The 24,863-nt window shown below is 46.5% G+C and overlaps 1 protein-coding gene across 1 annotated transcript in view; it reads right to left on the bottom strand.

The window, feature by feature from the left end:
• Nucleotides 1-19,000, bottom strand: part of LIN7C (lin-7 homolog C, crumbs cell polarity complex component) — a 41,859-nt gene extending 22,859 nt beyond the window's left edge. The window contains exon 1 of the mRNA XM_082270881.1: nt 18,895-19,000. Within this exon, the coding sequence (XP_082127007.1) occupies nt 18,895-18,931 (37 nt within the window). The 5' untranslated portion in view covers nt 18,932-19,000. The remainder of the gene's footprint in view (nt 1-18,894) is intronic.
• Nucleotides 19,001-24,863: the final 5,863 nt, after the last annotated feature.

Genomic DNA, 24,863 nt, shown 5'->3' with positions numbered 1-24,863 from the left:
AACGCTTTCGAGATTTGTATGGCTCCATAGCCGACCCCGTCTAAAGTATGCGACTCTCACCCTTCCGAAGTCTAGAGGGGGCACCGGTATCCCGGACTTCGCTCTCTACCACCGGGCGGCGACCTTGACGCGCTTGGTGGATTGGTTTCACAATGCTCCCACTAAATTGTGGGTGCAACTTGAACGTTTTCTTGCCCCTTTTGATCTCAGGGCACTTCCCTGGACTCCGGTACATCTTCGTGGCCACGTGTCCTCTTTCAACACTTTAACACGCCAGACCTTGCGGATTTGGGATTGCCTGAATAAGTCGGGCCGTCTCTCAGGTCTCAGGGGCCCATGATGCCCTTCTTTGGCACCCCAGCGTTCCCCCCGGCGGCCTCGTGTTCTAGATTTGGACCCTGGACTGCGACGGACCACCGACGGGTTTCCCAAATTCTACGGACTGACCCGACCTTGTTGACGACTCCTACTCCCACCACATCCGACGGTGCTCCTGTGAGCTGGCTGCAGCGCGGCCAGGCTCTCTCCTATTTACGCTCCCTGCCCTCACTGACTGCCGTTAGTGGTGACCCTTCGGAATTTGACTCTATCTTACTCCAAGATGATCCCCCCACGCACACGGTGTCTCTCTTATACTCCCTACTCCTCCGCGCCCTCCGCCCTGACCTGCCGAACTATACTGCTGCCTGGGATAGGGACCTGGGGCGAGCCCTTTCATCCAACGATTGGTTCAAATGTTTTGCGTTGACTCACTCGCTGTCTCCGGCAACACAGGTTCAGGAGAAGGGGTTCAAACTCTTGAGCAGATGGTACAGATGCCCTTCCTCGATTTCCTATATTGACCCACTCCAGTCGGACCAGTGCTGGCGTTGCTCGTCATCTAGGGGGACGCTCCTACATATTTGGTGGGAATGTCCGCAGATCCATGAATTGTGGATTGGAATTATTGCTCTCTACTGCAGGCTCCGGGCAACCACAGTCTCCGCGACACCGCAATTGGCCTTGTTGTCCCTGTTGCCCGGTTCCTTCCGGTCGATCAAGCGAGACATCTTGCGTTTTTTCTTGGCGGCTGTTAGGACGGTAATACCCAGACACTGGAGAACCACGCACGTACCTTCTAAACTTGAGTGGGCTTTGGAACTAGACCGACTTAGGGATATGGAAAACCTGCTGGCGCGAGAAGGGGGCAGAGAGGATCGGTTCTCTGCTGCATGGATATCTTGGGACATGTTCCGGTGTTCGGATGACTTTAAATCCTGGCTCGAATCACCTGTACTGCCGGGTGATGGGGAGCGGCAGTGGGACGTGGGCGGCTCCTCTTAATCTTCTCTGCTTTCCTCATTCTCTTGGCTTATCCCTGTTTTCGCTCTCCTGCTTTATCTCACCTTCCTTCTCTTTATCTTTTTGGTTATGCCACTGGCGTCACACGGCTGTCCTTTTTGCGCTACCTTGCTGGTTTTGAATGCTTCTCAGCGTAAGACCTGAGTATTTACTAGTGCCTTACACTCTTCACAACATTTTCTCATATGATGCCAACTGTAGCAACGTCTCTACCAGTGTTATCCTTTAGTTGTCCTCTCTCTTGCTTATGTTGACCCATGTTACGCCAAGCTGCTGTTTAAGTTGCGACACCATTATCCTCCAACGGACTTGATAGTTTATGTTGCCTTTCGACACTAATAATAATTGCAGTAGACATTTATTTGTAGTGCATTATGTGATATGACTGTGGAAAATTGTTTTTTTTTCTGTTTGTTACTTCCTTCTTCGATCTCACTCATCTTCTGTAAAAAACCTCTTCCTCAATAAAATCAGATTGAACTAAAAAGACACCGACAAAGTACAAGCTGATCCTAGTGTTCTGGAAATTTCATAAATAGGCAACTCCTATCCTCATTTGATTAGTGGTTCCAAATTAATAACCACTGCAATGGGGAACAGACACAAAAAGATTCACTCTGCATCTTTCCAAAATAACTGTTCTGTTGATTCAACGTAATTGAAGTGTTTTATGTACATGATTAAGTAGGTATCACTTTAATATTACAATTGTACTTTTATAAGTAACAAGGGGCGTAACATAGGCAGGCTAAATTCTAGTCAGGACGTGAAAGAATGAAAACATTATTAGTGCCATGTCCACAATGAGTGCAGTGTGCAATACATAGGTAAAGCATACAGAATTTACAAATTTCTTTTACACTAGATAACGTGTTGTACTCACCTGTGTGACATGTTGCACCCCCAATTACATATATAACTATTTAAACGCAAAACAATAAAGATACTTTAGTTCAGGGTTCTCCAAACTACGGCCCGTGGGCCAAATGTGGCCCTTTGCTTGCTTTTGTAAGGCCCTTGGGGCACTGTTCCTTCCATTGGCACCAAAGACGGAGCACTATTCCTCCCACTGACAGCAACAATGGGGTACTAGTCCTCTCACTGACACCAGAGATGGAGAACGGTTTCTACCACTGACACGATTTATGGGGCACTATTCCTTGGGCTGACACCAATGAAGACATTTTTTCTACTCCCACTGACCAACAAGCCAATGGCATTGTTTACTCCCACCGATACCAGTGCATTTTCTACTCCCACTGGCAACAGTCCTAAAGTTTGAGGGGCAGTTAACTGGCCCTTTGAAAGGTTTGGAGACCACTTCTCTAGTTTATTAAGCAGGGAGTGAGACCAGCCCTTGACCTAAATTGTTTCTTTGATAAAGATTTCTCTTACTCTTCAGGAGTACAGATGAGATGTATGATGTAAGGTAGAAAATGTAGCTTTACTGAAGCTATCTCCACCAAATGCCTGCCGGGCAATTGGCGAAAAAATTTTGAGCGCGGATCGCACCACACATGTGAGGTATTGTAGGGAACGTCAGAGTGAGACCAATAATTCCAGCACCAGACCTCCTCTGTAACTCTAAATTGGTAACCTGTAAAGGCGTTTAAAGCGTCCCCTAAGGAGAATTTTAGGCACTGCAGTTTGCCGCCATTCCACGGGCAGACCCCATTTTAAAACGTGACATGTTAGGTATCTATTTACTCCGCATAACATCATCTTTCACATTATACAAAAAATTGGGCTAACTTTACTGTTTTTTTTTTTTTTTTTAATTGACGAAAGTGTTTTTCCAAAAAAATTTAGTTTGAAAAACCACTGCGCAAACACCGTGTGACATACAAAAATTGCAAAAACCCACAATTTTATTCTATAGGGTCTCTGCTAAAAATAAATAAATAATGTTTGGGGGTCCTAAGTAACTTTCTAGCATAAAAAAGTTTTTTATATGTAGGAGCGAAGTGTCAAAAAATAGCTCAGATGGCAAGTGGTTATTGAAAAACGGACTACAGAATAAGTGATGCTAAGAGATCTCATTCATAAAAGTGGTTTATTATTTCTGCCTGTAGTTCTGGAGAGTGATATGGTTTAAATAGACAATGATCTCTAAGGTTCTGGAAATCTTATATAATTAGTGCAAACAAAGCATAGATAAATCCAGGAACAAATAATTGTTATCTTAGGTCATTAAAAAAACAGACATATGTGGCAAGATGATATGATAAGGCATTATATTAGGAGGAAATTCACTGTTTGGTCCTCACAGTTTGTTCCTGTGTAAGATGATAGGCGATAGTCATCACATTTCTGTATTTGTTCCTGGCCAGATGTTAGGCAATTCAAACACATACTGAAAAGCCTGTATTCAAATTGACCTAATGCACTTGGTAATAAAGCAGAACTCCAGACAAAAAGAATAAATGAAATGGCCCAATAAAATATAAAAAACAAAACCAGTTTTTGCTGCAATTTTTACATTTAAACTGGGATTTTTCTCCATAGTACTCTTTTCTGCCACTAGATGTCCTCGCTCTGATGGTCAGTACCATTTAACCCACTTCCTCTGAGTTCAGGTCATGCTGGACCCAGCCTGAGACTGGACAGTGAAAAGAGAAGCAGTATGGTAATAAGCTCACCTCATCTCTGCTTTCTCCTCCTATTAGCATGCTTCTTGTTAGCACATGAAATAATTGGCTCTTTGTAATGCTTCTTCCTCTCACACTCCAGCCCTGCTGTACAATGAATGCAAGAGGCTGATTCCAGGTACTAAAATCAGGTATTTACAAATTAAAAGAGGAATTTCACCCTTATCTTAAAAAAATTATAACAAAGAAATCTTTACACATGTATAGTAACTGCAATTTACAAACAGATACCTATTAGGGATCGACTGATTATCGGTGGTGCCGATATTTACTTTTTTTTGAAGTATCAGTATCGGTCACCAACTTGCTGATATTGCCTCAAGTGTTAGTACCGGAGTGATGCCTGCAGCTACAGACATCACCCCGGTACGGTTTTTTAAGGCCGACGGTCGGCTTTCTTGTAATAACAACGTCCCACCGGGAGGCCCGAGCGACCAGCAGGCACATCCACCGGCTAGACGAAGACCCGAACAAAGCCGAAATCGGCTCTGATCGGGTCTCCGATGTCATGACATCACTTCCAGGTACTGGAGCCTAAAAGGCATCAGATTTAAAAAAAATGACAGTATTTAAAAACAGCCAAACTTAGCGTTTTGAATGCTTTTAAGTGCAGGGGATGGTTTTGTGGTCTTATAGACCCCAGATCCCTCCATAAAGAGTACCTGTCACTGCCAATTACTGTCACAAAAGATGTTTACTGTCACGCCCCTCGTGGCTGAGCCTGATGTGCAGAGGGAAGCCTCACAGGACCCAGTGGTGTGGAAACACAGACAGGTCACCTTGGCAGAAGACGCAGGCTAACCTGAGGTGCGGAATCTAAGTGCCAACCGGTGTTCACCAGAGCTCCTGATGGTGGAGATGGATTTTGCTGCGTGTTTAGCATCAGGTCGCGGTCCTCAGGGTCGCATCACCAGGGGGTGAGCAAGTCCAGATCCAGTAGCGGATAAACAGATAAGGATGAGGCAGAAGAGTAGTCACAGGAACAAGCCCAGGTCAGGGCAGGCAGCAATCAAGCAAGGAAGGAGAAAGGCCGGGTCGCCAATCAGGATACAAAAGATTAAGGTTCAGGAGTACAGGAGCAGCTGCAGACAAAACAGCAAAGGACAAGTGTGCGTGCTGCCCTTATATAGGCCACTAGGCGCCAAACATAATGGGTATGGCATGTGCATATCTGTGCGTGGTCGTGTGTGCGTGCCTTCGCGCATACGCATGCACACTGGCGAGCGTTTGTTCGCGGCTAAACGGGCACAAGCCGTTGAGACGTTACAGAAACAGGTCTGGTGTGTTCCCGACTTTTACATTCCTTGTCACAGCAATAAAAGTGATCAAGAACAAAATTTTAAAAAGGACAGTGTAAAAATAAAAACTTTAAATGTACAGAATATTGGCACCTAAAATGGGCTATCGGCCTAAAGGCTGGAAAATCTGTATCTGTTTCGGCCCTGAAAAACTGATATCGATCGATCCCTAATGCCTATTAATAATTGCAGGCTTTTTATTCTTTGCATACCTTATAACAGCCCTCAAATTTTCTACTCGCCTCCTCGCATTTTGCGAGTTGAAAATGATTGAAGGCGAGCGAGGAGAGGAAGAAACAGAACACTGTTTGGACGCGCAGGGGTGGGCAGTGTCCATATCTGTGATGAGGGGGGGACGGACGCACTAGGAGCTTCTGCCTTCACCTGCCTGACAGGAGTGAATGTCATTCTCCCTCCTGTTATTGCAGCAGCACAATGCATGATTTCTGCACTCCTCCGTTCCAGCCACTTATCTCTCCTGCAGCCGTTAATCACTTCTCTCCTTCCAAGCTCCCCCCCCCCCCCTGTTGGTTTGTTCTCATCGGCCAGGTCACTTTCACTTTCTCCTCCCTGTACAATGGTAAGTCAGCAGCGATTCTTGTACTCCTCTGTTCACATTAACCCTTCATTTACTTCTCTCTTTCAGCTGTCCTCTCCATAAATCAGTACTGTATGTCCTGCAGCCTCTGTCCCAGCTCTGAGCACTCCAAGCAGCCATTTAGCTGACCCTGTCCTGTCCCAAAATACAGCCTTAGAACTTTCTCTACAGCCCTTCCCTCTGCTCTTCATTAACATATATTATTACAACCCAGACCCCCCCCATTCAGTCTCTTATCCCTAATAACTGGTGAACTGTGGTTTGGCCAGTGTAATTGTATGTGCGTTTTACCTAAATTTTAGGTGCATTTCTATTGAATTTCTATTACAAAGTGCGTTTTCATGAAAGCGCTTTAAAGTCCTGCATGCTGCATCTTTGATGCGGCTTCAGAAAATGCACTGTGTAATAGAATTCAATAGAAGTGCACCTAAAATCCAGGTAAAACGCACATACAATCACACTGTTGTTATTAATATTTATTTGTGCAACTTCATGCAAAAACATTTAACAGTGTCATTTTATAAAATAATTTTTCGAGGGCGCATTTAGGGGCGGGGCAGGGTAGGAGCTAGGTGGGGCAAGTAGTGGCGAGTAACCCTTAAGGCCTGGCTAGTAGCTCGGGACTTGAAATTTTGAGCCCTGCCTTATAACTTATTTTTCTTTTCTTCCCAAGGTGGCCATTTTCACTAAGGGCAGCTGAATCCATCTCCTTTTACTTCCTGGAACTCTGCCTAGAACTCTGAATCTGCCTCCCAGAACAAGTGACAGTGCACATCATCTGAGGGGGAAATCTCCAGTGATGTAGTCTTCCCAGGGTATATGAAGCAGGAGCTCAGACATGGTCTGTAGGCTCTGAGGAAGAGGCCAAGCCTTGAAATGCGTAAGCCATTTCAAGCCTTTAAAGTGGAGTTCCACCCTATTTTTATACTTACCTCCATCTTCTCGCTCCGGGTCACCTGAAAAAGAAATGGATAATCGCATATTTTTTTTTTTTTTACTTACCTCGTAGCGAAGAAAATATACTTACCTTACTTCCTTCTTCCTCCTTCCTCGGCCGCGGCCCGTCGTCACTTCCTGGCTCTGCAATGATTCCTGGGAGCTGAACGTCATAGCTCCCAGGAATCATTGCGCCTGCACCGGCCCCGACGTCAGTTCCGGGTCGCGCGCATCATCCCCTTCTAAACAGCTTCTGGGCATGCCCAGAAGCTGTGGAGGGATGACGCGTGCGACCCGGAAGTGACATCGGGGCCGGCGCAGAGCATCGTGGGACCAAAGAAGGCGGAAGAAGACGCCGAAGGGGATCTCGCTGGCTTCAAGCTGCCCACATCTGAGATGGCAGCGCTGGACAAGACGTTTGCAAGGTAAGTATTTGTCCTAACAGGTAAGTGCAACCCGGGACAGATCAGAGGCTAGCCATTGTGGAATGCACTAGCCCTGACTGTCCCGGGGGTATTAAAAAAAAAAAAAAAAAATCCAGGGTGGAACTCCGCTTTAAGGATGGTATATCTTCAGTTTCTGACGTTGACGACAACACAATATTTTGATATGCACATACCAAGAACTCATTTGTGAGTATTTTTATCTCTTTATTTAATAAAGCCTTTTATGGAGAATAATGCGCTAGGCCGGTGCGCCCTTGTGTTTGTCTTTTGATTGCATCTGTGAGGCTCTGGTTACAACATCAGATGTTCCTTACCACCCAGGACGTGGAAAATCAGCAATTACCTGCCTACTGAAGAGTTTCAGGAGGATTCTCCATATAGCTACTATATCCTCCAAATAGTGAGTCAAGCGTGCAGCATGGTGAATAGTTGGTTAGCACTACTGCCTTGCAGCTTTAATCCCTGGCCTTTGGATTGTGTGCACCTCCAGATGACAGAGACAAATGTAAATGCTTTCATATACCCTTTGACCTCATGTATGCAGATATTTCCAGGCATTTTATATGGCAAGCCTAAAATACCTGGTGCTTTCACTGCCCAGGAGCTACAGCTAGCGCAGACAGCCTGATATAGAAGTGAATGGCTGTATGCAGCCATAGGTGTGTAAAGCCCATGTGGCTCGGAGTTTACCCACACATGTGTATACAACATATTTCCCGAGCGTGGGAAAGCGCCAGGAATTCTATGTTAGGCATAGAAAATGTCGGCAAACATCTGGGTGCACGAAGTCTTAGGACACATCAATTTGGTTGATTAACTAAAACTGGAGAGTGAAAAATGGGGTGCAGCTGTGCATAGAAACTAATCAGCTTCCAGATTTTTTTTTAAAGTGGAATTAACAGGTTCCCGCCCGGCCCATTGGCGAATGTCGGGGCCAGCCTCAATCCATGGGATTGAGCTGGGCACTGTAGAAACTGCAGAGAATGTATTCATGGTATTTGAATCAGAGAGGGGGGTGCGCTTGTATTGGCAGAGGGGAGTATTCTGTGTCGTGCATTTGTAAAGGGTACACATCGGGGCTACATAAAAGAAGGGGTTTTGTTGTTGAAAATAATGTTTTGTTGGTTTAAAAAAAAAAAAACTGGCTCCTAACTTTTTTAGCTGGATCCTAGATGCAAAGCAAATTTGTCAAGCCCTGTACTAGTACATTAGGACCTAAACCTGCAGGGGGGTCCTTGTTTTTTAATTTTTCTGGTGGTTTACTATCACTTTATTGAACAAGCTAAAGTTAGTAGATTGACTAAAAATGAAAGTCAATGCTTCTCAGCTGGTCCTTTCCAGTTTGTACTATCGTTACAACTTAGTTATTTGAGTTTTGAGACAACAGACCAGTCATGGATGGGGATGGGTTGGGGGAGGTTGGGCTGTCTCCCTCCCACCTGTTCCCCCATCCATCCATTAGCAGCCATGTGCTCCCAGTGTGGAGACACTAAATTAGGAGTGTTAGGACTGCAGATAAAACATGGTGCTGTGAAGTGGCTCTGCAGCTTACACATGCGTTTGCAAATGTGTGTCAACTAAACTCCTGTTCTTTGCATCATGAGACAGGTCTACTTGGTTGGTGACAGACTGGAGGGTGAGTACATCAGACCGGGGGCTGGCTGACTTCCATGCACCTCTTATAATCCTTCAACCTCATTTTTTTTAAAAATGAAAGGGGATTAGTGTTGGCAGATGCTGCTTACCTCCCCGAAAACCAACAGAATATTTTGGAGTGGTCAGCAGGCAGTTATATGCCATAGCTCACAGATGTGGAATCACTGCCCAGCCAGACCTGTCAACTGTCAATGCCCCCAACATCACTATCACTGGGTCTTATCCCACTGGGTGGCTGTAAAATGGCTCAAATTACTTCCTCCAACCCCATAACCGAACCAACCTGGGGCTGGCAGAATAATCTGCACACACAATCCTCGAACAGCCGCCGCAATGCAAGAAAATTATTATTGCACTCCTGGTCTTTCCTCATTTTGGGTTGAGTGACGCTGGACATTTTCCATTCACCTTGAAGACTTAAAGTGATTGTAAAGAATTTATTTTTTCTTTAAATAACAAACATAACAGAATTTAACAGAGCGGCTCTGATCCTCCTCTTTTCAGGTCCTCCACTGGCACTCCTGGCTCCCCCTCTCTTGGTAGTGCCCCAAAAGGAAGCCGATTCCAATGGGGGCACTCGTATGCGCTCGCTCCTGAGTCCCGCTGCTGTGTCCATTGAAACAGACAGCGGGACTCGGCCCCCAATCCTCCTTTACTGGAGTTGACTGACAGGAGTGGGAGCCAATGGCTCCCACTGCTATCAAGCTGCACAGGGAGGAAGGACAAAGCCAGGAGAGCCGCAGCTTCCATGTTCAGAGCTGGATTGCAATGGGGCTATGGTAAGTATAAGAGGAGGTGGGGGGTCTGTGACATAGAATGCATTAGGATAAAAAAAACCTAGGAGGCTTTAGGACCACTTTAAGCTGGCCATACATTATACGATTTTCTTGTTTAATTTCCTATAGATTTACTCTCAACTATGTAGTGCAAGGGCCTGCCTGATTGCACACAAATTGAAAGTGTTTAGGTTTGAACTCATAATATATGCTTTTGTTAAGTCTAAAGGAAAATTGCACAAGAAGATTGTTTAATGTATGGCCATCCTAATCACATCTTGTGATGCAAAAAAAGGTGATCATTTCAGTCAGAACTGCTTTTTATTTTGAAAGCTGAACTCCAGTGATAATATATTTTGCATACTTACATTCAACCAGCTTGGTGCAAAGTAAGTATATGTATATACTGTATATACGTGATAGCTGGTCGACCTATCAACAACTCAGAATGACAGCTGTGCTGAGTGCGTGACTCCTGTGGTTACTATGCAGAAGGACAGATGCTCAGTACTGCACCCAAAGACTGCTGCCATCATTGTAGAACCTCCGGTTACTACATCGATGTACAGATTCCACAGAGACCGATCAGTAGGTATCCCTTATGTATACTTCCATCGTGCCAAGCTGGCCCAATATATGTGCAAAATACATCATTCATGGAGTTCAGCTTTAAACATCCATGAGACTTTTTTTTTTTTAACTAGCTTAAAGTTGGGCTATAACACAATCACAATTGTTTTCTTTTTTGCTGAATAAGCCTGTTAATCTTTCCTCAAACCTAATACTGACCTTGGTGTAGACAAAAAAAAAAAATGCTTGCTTCAAGTGTCAAGACTATATTAGCTGTACAGCTCCCACATAGTATCTGTTCACTTAGCAGCCATCTGTTACACCAAGAAAATACTCTGCAGCGCTCCAAATCTTTTCTCTCTCCTTGGAGTCTGATGACATTAACTCAAACTGAATTTAGCGAGTGGGAGAGGATCATCTGCAAAATATATATATATTGCTCTTAGCTGTTCACAGATACGGGATCTTATAAAAAGACCCGGAATAAGCAGTAGAAAATGGGATTTTTGTCTTACCGTAAAATCCATTTCTCTGATGTTCATTGACGGACACAGCTTCTGATTCTTCTTAACTATTGGGTTATGCTGACCCCTACAGGAGTAGGACACTAGGCAGGAAAAAAAAATTACTACGCCTATGGGGCTGTGCCAGGGGGTATACTCCCACTTCCTGCTATAGGTAATCAGTTTTGTTACAAGCAGTGTCAGAAGAAAAAACCCAACTCCACAGAGGGGTGGGTGCTGTGTCCGTCAATGAACATCAGAGAAATGGATTTTTGCGTTAAGTCAAAAATCCCATTTTCTCTTTTGTTCATTAATGGACACAGCTCCGGATTCTTCTTAACCATTGGGACGTCCCAAAGCAGTGTCAAACATGAGGGTTGGTAAACAGCAGAAAAAATTGCCAAGGCTAACCATAGCCAACCAGGTAACATGGAGCTCAACCATAAACAATTGGAGCTCACCTGAAAAACAATACACCCTCAAAGAGGTCCAGGTCCTCTTAACAGCAGCCAGCAAAAACCTTGCAGCCAAAAGAAGCATCCGCAGATTCCAACACAACTACTTTACAAAAACGTTGTAAAAGCGTGCACCAACGATCGGGTGGCCACCTTGCAAACCTGCGTTACTGACGCCTGATGACGGAAAGCCCATGAGAAACTAAGCATCCTAGTAGAGTGCTCCAAAACAGGGAAAGGAGGAACCTGACCCCTGATGCAATAGGTCTGAACCACCATCTGATCCAACTGGAAATGGTCACAGAAGAAGCGGTCAACCTTTTGTGAAGTCCATCTGTGAGCACAAATAGTGAGTCTGACTTCTTAAAAGACTCCGTAGCTGCCAGTTACACCCTCATTGTCCAGACCACATCCAAGACATGCAAGGCAATTTCCTTCAGATGTTTAGGCCTGGGACACAGGGAAGGCAACACAATGTCTTCATTCAAAAGACAGTCAGAGACCACCTTAGGAAGGAATGACAGACAGAGGCAAAGCACCACCTTATCCTTGCTAATCAACATAAGGTGAATGACAGGATAACGCCGTCAGATCCGACACCCTGCATGCAGAGGTGATAACCACCAAGACGGTCACCTTCTGGTGCAGCGTAAGCAGGGAAACCTCCCGAATATTTTCAAAAAGAAGCTTCGGTAGAGCTGAAAGCAACACATTAGGATTCCAGGGCGGCAACGATGCCCGCACTGAAGGACCCAAATGTCGGACACCCTGAAGAAAAAGGTCAAGGCCAAATTCTGTTTAACTCCCCCATTGAAGGAAGGTTAGGATCCGATCCACCAAGAAGGAGCGAGGATGAACCCCCAGAGTTTTTGTGGACAGAACAAAAGCAGACACCTAAATGTACAGGATCCATCCGAACTCCCTCAGAGTTTGCAGAGCAATCTCCAGTATTCCATAAGAGCAGTCGCAGACTCCACTTGCAGAAGAAGATCGTTCAGGTACCCAGTACCACGATCCCCCGCTGACTCAAACAATACTGGCACCAGGGCCAACACTCCTGTGAAGACCCAAGGTGCGAAGGTGAGACCACAGGTCAGGGCCACAAACTGATAATGCTCCTCATCCAAGGCAAAACAGAGGAAGTGCTGGCGACTAGCACATATTAGAATGTGCAGGTAGACATCCTTGTAGATAGAAGTGAGTATAAATTCCCCTTACGTAGGGACGCCACTACCATGTGAATGGACTCCATGCTTAACTTCTGTACTTGCACAAAGCAGCTTAGCACCTTGAGGTCAGGAATTGGACATACCTTGCCTTCCTTCCTTGAACCTGTAAGGAGGTTTGAGTAAAAAAAACCTTGATAATGTTCCAAAGTCAGAACCGGAACAATTATCCCTTAAGGTAACAAGTCTTGCACTGCCCCAAAGAGACCCTGTAAGCGATCTGGAGACATGTGCAGGTTGGAAGGGTAAAAAACCTTTCTGGAGGACAGGACCGAACTCGATCTCGTAGCCTGATTGGATAACTTTGTGTACCCACATGTCCTGTACCAGGGTGGTCCATGAATTCGGAAACCAGTGAAGACGTCCTCCCACCCAGATACAGGTGAAGGCACCCCTTCATGCAGAGGCCAGGAGGCGAGCCCCAGTGGAGCCAAACACCCAGGAGAGCGGAGGGGAAGGTGGATGCCCAAATGGGAGGCAGTGGCTTTAGCCATGCTCACAGGGGCCGCCTCACGTAGTTTCTTAGTAGTAGGTTGCAAAGCCACGGCATAAATTTTTGGCCAGATCCGGCCGCGTGAGGCCAGCGGATGCTAAACTATCTGCTTCCCAGCCCAACAACCACCGCCCAGAGGACATCCCTGCCCTAGTCACCAATCCCCAGGATGGCAGGGAACCCTGCTCAACACCCTGTTGCACACCAGGCAAAACCCGGTCAGCAGCAACTCCAACCAGCCCCCCTAAGAGTATGTGGCAACAGCCAGCTCATAACCTCACCCAGGAAGGAGGGGCGGGGGCCAAAGACCCAAAGTGACCGAAATTTTAGAGGGGCTGGGGGGAAGGGAGGGGAACCCAGGGGTCTGACCATACTAAGGAGGGGCCCACGTCCACCCCAAAACCCTCCAGGGGTAGTGGAGGGACAGCTACTTACCACACCAGGAATAGGGTGTGCACCGCTCTGGACAGGTCACTGATCCATCGTAATGTGGGTGCTGTCGGCCAGGAGGAAACGCTTCGACTCAGGCCGAAGCCAGTTCATACGCATCCTCGTGAGATGTTTAACTGGCAGGCCAGCCCCCGTCCAGTGGGGCTATTGCACTGCCGAACTAGCGTGGAGCTGAGCTCTGCACGCACTCGCGGGCCAAGCTGGGGGGACACTATTGATCTATATTATACAGTTCGTCGCCCAGTCCGGCACTTGATTGTAGTTCTCAAAGGAACAAAATAATAAAAGAGAAAAAAAAAAAAAGTAATTTAAAATGAAAAAAAAAACACCACCAGGACCAGAGTTCCCAGCAAGGAACTAGGTCCTTACTCCTGACTAGGCAGGAAAAAAACTGAGTACCTATAAGAGGAAGTGGGGGTATATCCACTGGGACTGCCCCATAGGCGTAGTCAAGTTTTTTTTCCTGACGAGTGTCCCACTCCTGTAGGGGGCAGAACAACCCAATGGTTAAGAAGAATCAGGAGCTGTGTCCGTCAATGAACGCAAGAGAAATTAAGAATTCTTGCCTATGTATAGCTCAGAACATCACTGATTCTAACCTGGAAAACCAAACTGTGTTTCTACATTAGCAGACCTGACATAGTGGATCGGATTTATGTGTACTGTATGTACACATCAATCAACCTCAGACAGGAAATATAAACAAAGCACATCCCTCTATAGTATGTACCGGTCTCAATTAAATTTCTTTTTTGTCTGATGCCTCGTTCCTCAGCTATCAGCATGAATCACTTCTGACAAGTTTTCCTGACACCAAGAGAAGAAAGGTGACAGTGGAGGGATCTCCAGCTGATTGACAGCCTTAGCTCCGTTCCTGTAAGCTGTGTGATGAGAGATGTGTCTCTTCCCTCCAATCAGCTCTCAGAACTCTCCTCACTGAGCTCTGCAGTGTGTAAACTCATCTCTCCACACCCTTTTTTTTGAACTCTCACACAAGCTTTAAAGGATAAGTTCACTTTTATAAAAAAAAAAAAAAAATAATAGATGCACATTTTTTGCAGGTAAAAAAATATGCATTTATTATCTTTTTTGGAAACCAGGAAAACTGACCCTTATGCTCTTATACTCTGACCCCCTTGTTAGCCAAGTAACCGTCAGCACTGTGCACATTGCCAGATGGGGGATCTGGATTCACTGGTGCTTTGTATCATGTGACTTTCCAGTCGAGGGGTGTATGACAACTGTATATATGGCTGCTGTAGTGAGAAGGGAGTGGTCAAGAGTCCTGTATGTACTTTACTGCTTTTGCCAGGCCTAGATGGAAAAATGTGTCCATGTCGGTACCCACCCGCACTGGTGTATTTAGGTTTTGTGCTGCCCTAGGCCTGACTAAACTTGTGCACCCTGTAATTTAAATATAACCCACCCCTTCCTGTAAAGGCCACACCCCTTCCTGTTTATGACCCGCCCTGTCATCTGTAAACCACAGACCACAGCCACAGTCTATCAGTGCCCATCAGTGCAGCCTCATCAGTGCCCATCAGTGCAGCATATCAGTGCTGCCTTATTAGTGATTTGCCTCCTGGACCCTGCCAATTCGCCCCATAAGACTGGCACTATACTAAAAGTGTAGCTCAAGTCGGCGGGGACCCCTTTTGAGAGGGAGCTGGGAGTAGGCTGTTTTTTTTTCGTGCAAGTTGCAGCTTTTTTGCTGCCCCCCCCCCCCCCTGCAAAGTGCCGCCCTAGGCCTGGGCCTTGTAGGCCTAGGCCAAGATACAGCACTGCCCACCCGTTAACTCTTTCAGGCTGATTGACAGGTGATTGAATTGCCCCTTTGCAACAGCAGGGACAGTATCTACGTTTGTTTGTTAGTAGCTGTACAGAGTCCATGATCTTGCAAGTTATATGCATGCATACATGAGAATTGCGACTCTGGACTGAATTCAGAAGCAGTGCAGCACTGTTGTCACCCCATCACAGGAAGCTGCATTAGGTGGACTTCAAGTACTGTAAAGCACTGTTTCTCAACTACAGTCCTCGGGGCACACTAACAGGCCAGGTTTGCAAGAAAACTGAAATACATCACAGGTGATATCATTTGCTGCTCAGTGATTGCAGTATTCTAGTCTGCATCTCCCTAAGGTAATACCTAAAATCTGGCCTGTTAGTGTGCCCCGAGGACCGGAGTTGAGAAACACTGCTGTAAAGGACCGACAGATTTTTGTGAGACTTTCAGGACTAAGGCCCCTTTCGCACGATCAAAGCAATTTTTTAGAGGGACGCGATCCAGCCACCCATTGACCTCTATGGGGAGGCAGATGTCAGTGGACATGTGTCAGCTGACACCCGCCTGGCATCTGATCCAACAAGATCCGCTGAAAACAGACGGATAGCGATACGTTCATTATCCGTCCAGCGGGTTGTGTAGGATGCAAAACTGACAGGTTGTCCATTTTAATCCGATCTTCCCATAGAGAGAGGGACTCTGACAGGTCAGTCTCTGCACAGTGAGTGGAGAAGGACCTGTCATCCGCCTGCTCAGCGGGGATCAATGGAACGATCCCCCTCTGAGCAAGCGGAGTCTGTCCAAACTCCGATCCATGTGAATGGGGCCTAAGAAAAAAACCTGTAAATGCAGATGAACTTTCCAATAAGTGCCACAGCTCGTATATGTACACATGGGGGACAGAAAGGCCAGGGGCAGTGCTGCTAGCCTGGTGCACATTGGTGTATGGTAACAGTAGAATCAGTGGAACAAGAGAATGATCTATACAATTCTACAGACTGAAATGTGACTGATTCTGTATTCACTTGTTAGGTGCAGGGTACCAAGGAGTTTGATTGTCGGCATACAGAACAGTACAGCGCACTATACCATACAAGTACACAGATCTCAGTTTAACCACTTCAATACCGGGCCTATTCTGGCACTCCTCTCCTACATGTAAAAAATCATCATTTGTTTTGCTAGAAAATTACTCAGAATCCCCAAACATTATATATATATATATATATATATATATTTTTTTTTTTTTTTTTTTTTCAGAGACCCTAGGGAATAAAATGGCATTCGTTACAACTTTTATGCCCAGCAATCTTTCAAACGTGTTTTTTTTTTTTTTTTTGGGGAAAAAAACTTTTATGAATTGAAAAAAAAAAAAAACACAACACTAAAGTTAGCCCAACTTTTTTGTAGAATGTGAAAGATGATGTTACGCCTAGTAAATAGATACCCAACATGTCATGCTTTATGGCGCCAAACTTCGGTACCTAAAAATCTCCATAGGAGATGCTTAAAATGTTTTTACAGGTTACCAGTTTGGAGTTACAGAGGAGGTGTAGGGCTATAATTATTGCTCTAACATTCGTGGCGCTACCTCACACCTGTGGTTCGAACGCTGTTTACATATGTGGGCATGATGTACATATACGTGTTCGCTTCTGAGACCAGACCGCTTTCAATTTATTATTTTATTTTTACACTTTCCCTTTTTTTTTATTTTTTTATTCCTATTACAAGGAATGTAAACATCTGTTGTAATAGGAATCGAGCATGACAGGTACATTCTATATGGAGAGATGTGGGGTCTGTAAGACTGAGATAAAAAAAAAAATCTCGGCCTTTCTAGCTGAGTACATGGCAGTATATACAACTGCCGGACCGGATGTGTGATCATAATGTCGCCCCCGGGCTTCCTAAGGTCATAGAGACTGCTGGGGACCATCTGGTCCTCTGTATTCTCTATGGTAAACTTCTGCCACCGGTGGATTCATTCTCCGGCTAAACAGCGGCTATGGTTGTTTTTACAGGGCAGAGAATCACCAGCAGAAGAAAATGATATCTGAGTGATGCCTGCAGGTGCATTCATCATTCAGATATCTCCACTCAAAGTCCAGGACATCATATGACTGCCTTGGGCAGTAAGTGGTTAAAGGAAGGTCCTCAAAGAAAATCCAAGTGGCTGCACTGAGACATAAGCATGACATGTCTCTCCTCATCTCACATAAGGATGACTGCCACAGCCCTGGACTGTCACCCCTGTCCCTCTCATCTGCTGTCTTCCTTGGAGCATCACCCCCATTCTCTCCTCATCATCCCCTGTCCGCCTCCTTTCCTGCACTGTCACAGACGTTTTGATGCCCCCTATCCTCCTCGTCCTCCCCTGGATTGTCACCCCTGTCCTTCTCCTCCCCTGGATTGTCACCCCTGTCCTTCTCCTCCCCTGGATTGTCACCCCTGTCCTTCTCCTCCCCTGGATTGTCAACCCCCCCCCCATCCTTCTCCCCTGAGTTGTCACCCCCCATCCTTCTCCTCCCCTGGATTGTCACCCCCCATCCTTCTCCTCCCCTGGATTGTCACCCCCCCATCCTTCTCCTCCCCTGGATCGTCACCCCCCCATCCTTCTCCTCCCCTGGATCGTCACCCCCCCATCCTTCTCCTCCCCTGGATCGTCACCCCCCCATCCTTCTCCTCCCCTGGATCGTCACCCCCCCATCCTTCTCCTCCCCTGGATTGTCACCCCCCCATCCTTCTCCTCCCCTGGATTGTCACCCCCCCCCATCCTTCTCCTCCCCTGGATTGTCACCCCCCCCCATCCTTCTCCTCCCCTGGATCGTCACCCCCCCATCCTTCTCCTCCCCTGGATCGTCAACTCCCCCCCCATCCTTCTCCTCCCCTGGATCATCACCCCCCATCCTTCTCCTCCCCTGGATCGTCACCCCCCCCATCCTTCTCCTCCCCTGGATCGTCAGCCCCCCCATCCTTCTCCTCCCCTGGATTGTCACCCCCCCATCCTTCTCCTCCCCTGGATTGTCACCCCCCCTCATCCTTCTCCTCCCCTGGATCGTCAACTCCCCCCCCATCCTTCTCCTCCCCTGGATCATCACCCCCCATCCTTCTCCTCCCCTGGATTGTCACCCCCCCATCCTTCTCCTCCCCTGGATCGTCAACTCCCCCCCCATCCTTCTCCTCCCCTGGATCATCACCCCCCATCCTTCTCCTCCCCTGGATTGTCACCCCCCCCATCCTTCTCCTCCCCTGGATCGTCACCCCTCCATCCTTCTCCTCCCCTGGATCGTCAACCCCCCCCCCATCCTTCTCCTCCCCTGGATTGTCACCCCCCCCCATCCTTCTCCTCCCCTGGATCGTCACCCCCCCCATCCTTCTCCTCCCCTGGATCGTCACCCCCCCCATCCTTCTCCTCCCCTGGATTGTCACCCCCCCATACTTCTCCTCCCCCTGAGTTGCCACCCCCTGTCCTTCTCCTCCATTGTGTTTCCTGTAGTGTTCATCTTGTCATCCCTTTCCCCCATCATCCTGTCACCCCTTATCCCCTGAACTGTCACCCCTGTCCCCCTTCTCGGTTGCCTTGCCTGTAGTGCCCCCTATATCCGGGCTCAGTGTCTGTGTGTCCCGCACATTCCAGTACATGGGAGAATATCGCACATATGTCAAGTCGGGGTGAGGACAGCCAGTGGGATGACCAATGACAGCTCACCTCTCTCCAGTCGTACAGGTTCCACGGACGCCGCCATCTTGTCTCCAGGCCGAGCCGGAAGTGGGTGAGCGGAAGTGACGCGCTGTACGGAGCTCGGCGTACTGCGGTTGCTGTGGTGACAGGGATGGCGGGGAGGAGGGGGAATAAGTCAGACCTCAGCTTTCGTAATGCGGCTGACATGGAGCCAGCAGGTTGGTTGTGCTGGGACTTATAGTTCTACAGCAGCCAGGAACCAGAACATACCATCACTGTAATGTCAGAGCCGGCTTCTATTCCACACACACGATGATTATATGGTGGGCAGACCTCTGCCAAATGTTTCTTGTGACTCCATTGTAGAGATTTCACCTCACTTCCTGTTAAAGCAATGAGGGGGAGGGGCCTTCACTCAGACAGGGAGACGATAATAATAATAAACCTGCAGAGATCACATGGCACAGCTGACAAGCATCGCAGGGTGGCAAAAATCATGGCAATTAGGGGCTAAACCAGGCGGTGAGGAGGAGAGATGACAAATCCTCATCACCTGTCTATGAAGGTCCATCACAGATCGCTCTTCAGAGGGACAGATCTTGTGTAAGTGACCCTAAGAGAAGCTTTTCCAGACCTGACCCCTGGTGGTTGGTCATAGGAAGAGCTTCCACAAACCTAAAATCAAAGAAATGTGAAGCGCTAACTCGCATAATTCCATATAATCAGGGTAGATATCAGAAATATTGGGGCCCCTTACACAGCTTTAGGCCTGGGGCCATACCACTAACATTCTCCTCGGGATGGCTGGGCCCTTAGGGACGCCCGGGCCCCCTACATGTGTATGCCCTCCCCCCTCTGATGGCTGTCCTGTATACAATGCAAACACTCATTAACCTCCCAGGCGGTCTGATTATGTCAGAATTTTTGTGCTCAAAGCGATACATTGTTTTGCATGGAAATCTGTTGTTTTATATTTTTCTTAGGAATAACCCATTAAATCTGTCCAAACAAGAGTCTAGTAGACATCCGGGGTATGATAAAGTTTGAAACACGAAATCATAAATTATAATAACCCCCCCAGCGGTATTCGCGAGTGTGGCTCGGGGTTAATATAGAGTACCAAAAGCGGTAACCCCCAGCCACACTTGTGAATACCGCTGGGGGGGGGGGGGTTATAATTTATGATTTTGTGTTTCAAACTTTATAATACACCGGATGTCTCCTAGACACACACGGGATTACCCCACAATAAAACTCACTTTCCCTGCAATCCCCCGCCGTTCTCCCCCGCCATCCTCCCGCTGTCCTCCCGCTGTGTGCTCGGCCGATGCCGGCACCTGTCTTCCGGTTCCCTTCCCTGCGAGCGCTGCGATGCAGGAGGATGGAACCGGCGGCAATTTCAGAAATTTAAATACACCAAATGTCATGATACAAAGCTGTGATCCTAACGGATTACACTGTATCATGCCATTTCACCACAGGATTGCACCTGGTGACTTTTCCAGTGCCCTGCCTGTGCTTTTCCAGTGCTTTGTGCCTGGAAAATAGAGAACGGCCATGGCGCCCAAAAAGCGTTCTTTTTGCACAAAAGTGCTTTTAGACAAACTGATTTTCCCTCATAATGAAATATCTCCACTTTGAAAATAACGAAGAATTTGATGAAACTACTCATCCTGCACCAAAACTAAAAAAAATGTGGGAAGTATATCAAATGATTCTTCAGAATTTCCAACAGAGCGATGTGCCAGAAAGAGACATCAGAATCGTCGCTGTTGTCCCTTTCCGTACCTGATGACGAATTTTCCCACGAGTCGCTATCGCTCAGTTCTTCAAGTAACTCTGTTTTGCTGTCACTGTTTTCCAGTTCGTCTAAAAACGCTTTTGCGCAAAAAGAACGCTTTTTGGAGGCCATGGTCGTTCTCAATTTTCCAGGCACAAAGCACTGGAAAAGCACAGGCAGGACACTGGAAAAGTCACCAGGTGAAATCCTGTGGTGAAATGGCATGATACAGTGTAATCCGTTAGGATCACAGCTTTGTATCATTCGGTGTAGTTACATTTTTTAAATTGCTGCCGGTTCCACCCCCCTGCGTCACAACGCTTGCAGGGAAAGGAACCAAGCACACAGCGGGAGCATGGCTGGAGCACGACGGGGGATCGCAGGGGAAGGTGAGCTTTATTGTGAGGTAATCCTGAGTGTGGCTCGGGGTTGCCGCTTTTGGTACTCTATATTAACCCATAACAAAACTCGCGAATACCACTAGGGAGGTTAAATAGTAATGATATAAACATGGCAAGAGTGGTGATGACCCCCCCATAGGTCAACAAATATAAAAAAAAAATCACATGACCAGTGATGAAACATGTTGGGGCGGAGCCTGTGACGTCATTGCATACTACCAGGAAGCAGATTACCACTGGGGAGCACAGGACTGAGAATCTGCAAATGTTTGAGTAACCAGCAAGGGGTTTTATAATCCCAAATGTACAAAGCGAGCCATCTGTGTGCACCATAGCTAGTGCACCTATAAATGCCCCTTGCTGGTCACTCAAACATTTGCAGATTCTCAGTCTTGGGCTCCCCAGTGGTAATCTGCTTCCTGGTAATATGCAATGTCACAGGCCCGCCCCAGCAGTTTCTTCACTGGTCATGTGACTTTTTTAAAAGTCACATGGCCAGTGACGAAACATGTCGGGCGGAGCCTGTGATTATTTTTATTTAAAAAAAGAATAGCGCGCAAATGCAAAAGAAATAACTACCAAATCTGAAGACAATCCATAAATAAAAATGGGGGTTTGGTCCCACCATATGGCCATATCGTGCTCAAGCCCACTACTGCGTCAAAGTACCCCATTATCAGTGGGTCCTACACTATCCATGAAAAAGAGATGAATCCAGCCTAACCCTTGGAGGTAATACTCCTTGCTGGGAAGGATGTGCAAATGCACTACAGGGGACTCCTACTATATCCACTAGATGGTGGACACTGATTGAGTACAGGTGTGTGTGGGGGGGTGTGTGGGGGTGTGTGGGTGTGTTTTTTTTTTGCCTGTTTATTATGTATTCGGTCTGACCAGACTATCGAGGTTGAGCAACCCTCCCCACCCCCCCACACACACCTGTACTCAATCAGTGTCCACCATCTAGTGGATATAGTAGGAGTCCCCTGTAGTGCATTTGCACATCCTTCCCAGCAAGGAGTATTACCTCCAAGGGTTAGGCTGGATTCATCTCTTTTTCATGGATAGTGTAGGACCCACTGATAATGGGGTACTTTGACGCAGTAGTGGGCTTGAGCACGATATGGCCATATGGTGGGACCAAACCCCCATTTTTATTTATGGATTGTCTTCAGATTTGGTAGTTATTTCTTTTGCATTTGCGCGCTATTCTTTTTTTATATACATGTCTTTTGGTTCATAGCTGCAGCAGCTTTAGAAATACATGGGTATGCTCCCCCAAATTTTTTGCCTGTTTATTATTTTTATTTAATAAAGACCCATTTTTATACAGTTCAACACTATTTTAGTTTTTTTTCCTGCTCTTATGACATATGTGTATGATGCATCTCTTGTGTCATTTCTGCAGTCTCTGACCATCTCTTTGTAATATTTCCACAGTCTCTGACCATCTCCTGTCTCATGTCTGCAGTCTCTGACCATATCCTTTATCATGTCTGCAGTCTCCTACTATCTCCTGTATCATATCTACAGTCTCTGATCATCTCTTGTATCATGTCTGCAGTCTCTGATCATCTCTTGTATCATGTCTGCAGTCTCTGACCATCTCCTGTCTCATGTCTGCAGTCTCTGACCATATCCTTTGTCATGTCTGCAGTCTCCTACTATCTCCTGTATCATATCTGCAGTCTCTGATCATCTCTTGTATCATGTCTATAGTCTCTGACCATCCCTTGTATCATGTCTGCAGTCTCTGACCATCTCTTGTAATATTTCCACGGTCTCTGACCATCTCCTGTCTCATGTCTGCAGTCTCTGGCCATATCCTTTATCATGTCTGCAGTCTCCTACTATCTCCTGTATCATATCTGCAGTCTCTGATCATCTCTTGTATCATGTCTGCAGTCTCTGACCATCTCTTGTATTATGTCCACAGTCTCTGACCATCTCCTGTATCATGTTTGCAGTATCTGACCATATCCTTTATCATGTCTACAGTCTCTGACCATCTCCTGTATCATTTCTGCAGTATCTGACCATATCCTTTAACATGTTTGCGGTCTCCTACCATCTCCTGTATCATGTCTGCAGTCTCTGACCATCTCTTTTATTATATCTGCAGTCTCTGATCATCTCTTGTATCATGTCTGCAGTCTCTGATCATCTCTTGTATCATGTCTGCAGTCTCTGACCATCTCTTGTAATATTTCCACGGTCTCTGACCATCTCCTGTCTCACAAATCACCAGGCCCGGATGGCGTACATCCGAGAGTGCTCAAGGAACTCAGTATGGTTATATCTAGACCACTGTTCCTGATCTTTGCTGACAGTATTAGGACAGGAGATGTACCAGGGGATTGGAGGAAGGCTAACGTGATTCCGATATTCAAAAAGGGCCAGAGACATATCCCGGGAAATTATAGGCCTGTCAGTCTGACATCAATAATATGTAAACTTTTGGAGGGGATGATAAGGGACTATATCGTAGAGTATGCTAAAGACAACAACATCATCAGTAGTAACCAGCACGGGTTTACAAATGGGCGTTCTTGTCAAACCAATCTCTTAGCATTCTACGAGGAAGTGAGCTGTGAGCTAGATAGGGGGAGACCAGTGGATGTGGTGTACTTGGATTTCGCTAAGGCGTTTGATACAGTTCCCCACAAGCGCTTAATTTATAAAATAAGGTCTGCAGGTATCAACAGCAGGGTTTGCTCTTGGATACGGAATTGGCTAAAAGGCCGTGTCCAAAGGGTGGTAATAAACAGCGCATACTCAGACTGGTCTGAGGTAGTAAGCGGGGTGCCCCAGGGCTCAGTCCTGGGACCAACCTTGTTCAATTTATTCATAAACAGCATTGAGGAAGGGATCAGTAGTTCGTTATCAGTTTTTGCAGATGACACAAAATTGGCCAGGGCAATAACTGCACAGCATGAAGCAGATATCCTACAGAATGACCTGGACAAAATTACGGAGTGGGCAACGACATGGCAAATGAGGTTTAATGTGGAGAAGTGTAAGGTTTTGCACTTGGGGACCAAAAACATAAAAACACAATACACGTTAGGAGGGGAACCCTTGGGGGAATCAAAAATGGAGAAAGATCTGGGAGTCTTGGTTGATGATAGATTAGGCAACAGCATGCAATGCCAAGCGGCAGCTTCCAAAGCCAACAGAATATTAGCATGCATAAAGAAAGGGATGTATTCCAGAGATAAGACTATAATCCTTCCACTTTATAAAACTCTGGTCCGACCGCATCTGGAGTATTTTGTCCAGTTCTGGTCGCCAGTCCTCAGGAGGGATGTGTTGGAGCTGGAGAAAGTCCAGAGAAGGGCAACTAAACTGATTAGGGGGTTGAAGGACCTTACCTATGAAGAGCGGCTGCAATCGCTCGATTTATTTTCCCTGGAGAAGAGACGTCTGAGAGGGGACATGATAGCAATTTATAAATATCTTAATGGGGATCTCAGCTTAGAAGAAAAGCTGTTCATTCGAAGGAATTGCATGAGGACTCGAGGACATACAATGCGATTAGAGGAGAAGCGTTTTAACCTCAGGCAACGTGGGGGGTTCTTTACTGTTAGGGCTACAAGATTGTGGAATTGTCTACCACAAGAGGTGGTTTCTGCGGGTAGTATGGTGACTTTCAAAAGACTCTTAGACTTACATCTCAAGGATCAGGAGATTGAGGGCTATGTTAGATGATTACAGTCACACACACCTACACAGGTTGAACTGGATGGACTATTGTCTTTATTCAACCTCACCTACTATGTAACTATGTAACTATGTCTGCAGTCTCTGACCATATC

Source organism: Pelophylax lessonae (genome assembly GCF_965119305.1).
Source record: "Pelophylax lessonae genome assembly, chromosome: 10".
Lineage (NCBI taxonomy): Eukaryota > Metazoa > Chordata > Amphibia > Anura > Ranidae > Pelophylax > Pelophylax lessonae.
Note: the sequence above shows the minus strand (reverse complement) of the source record. Positions and strands in the feature narration are given on the sequence as shown.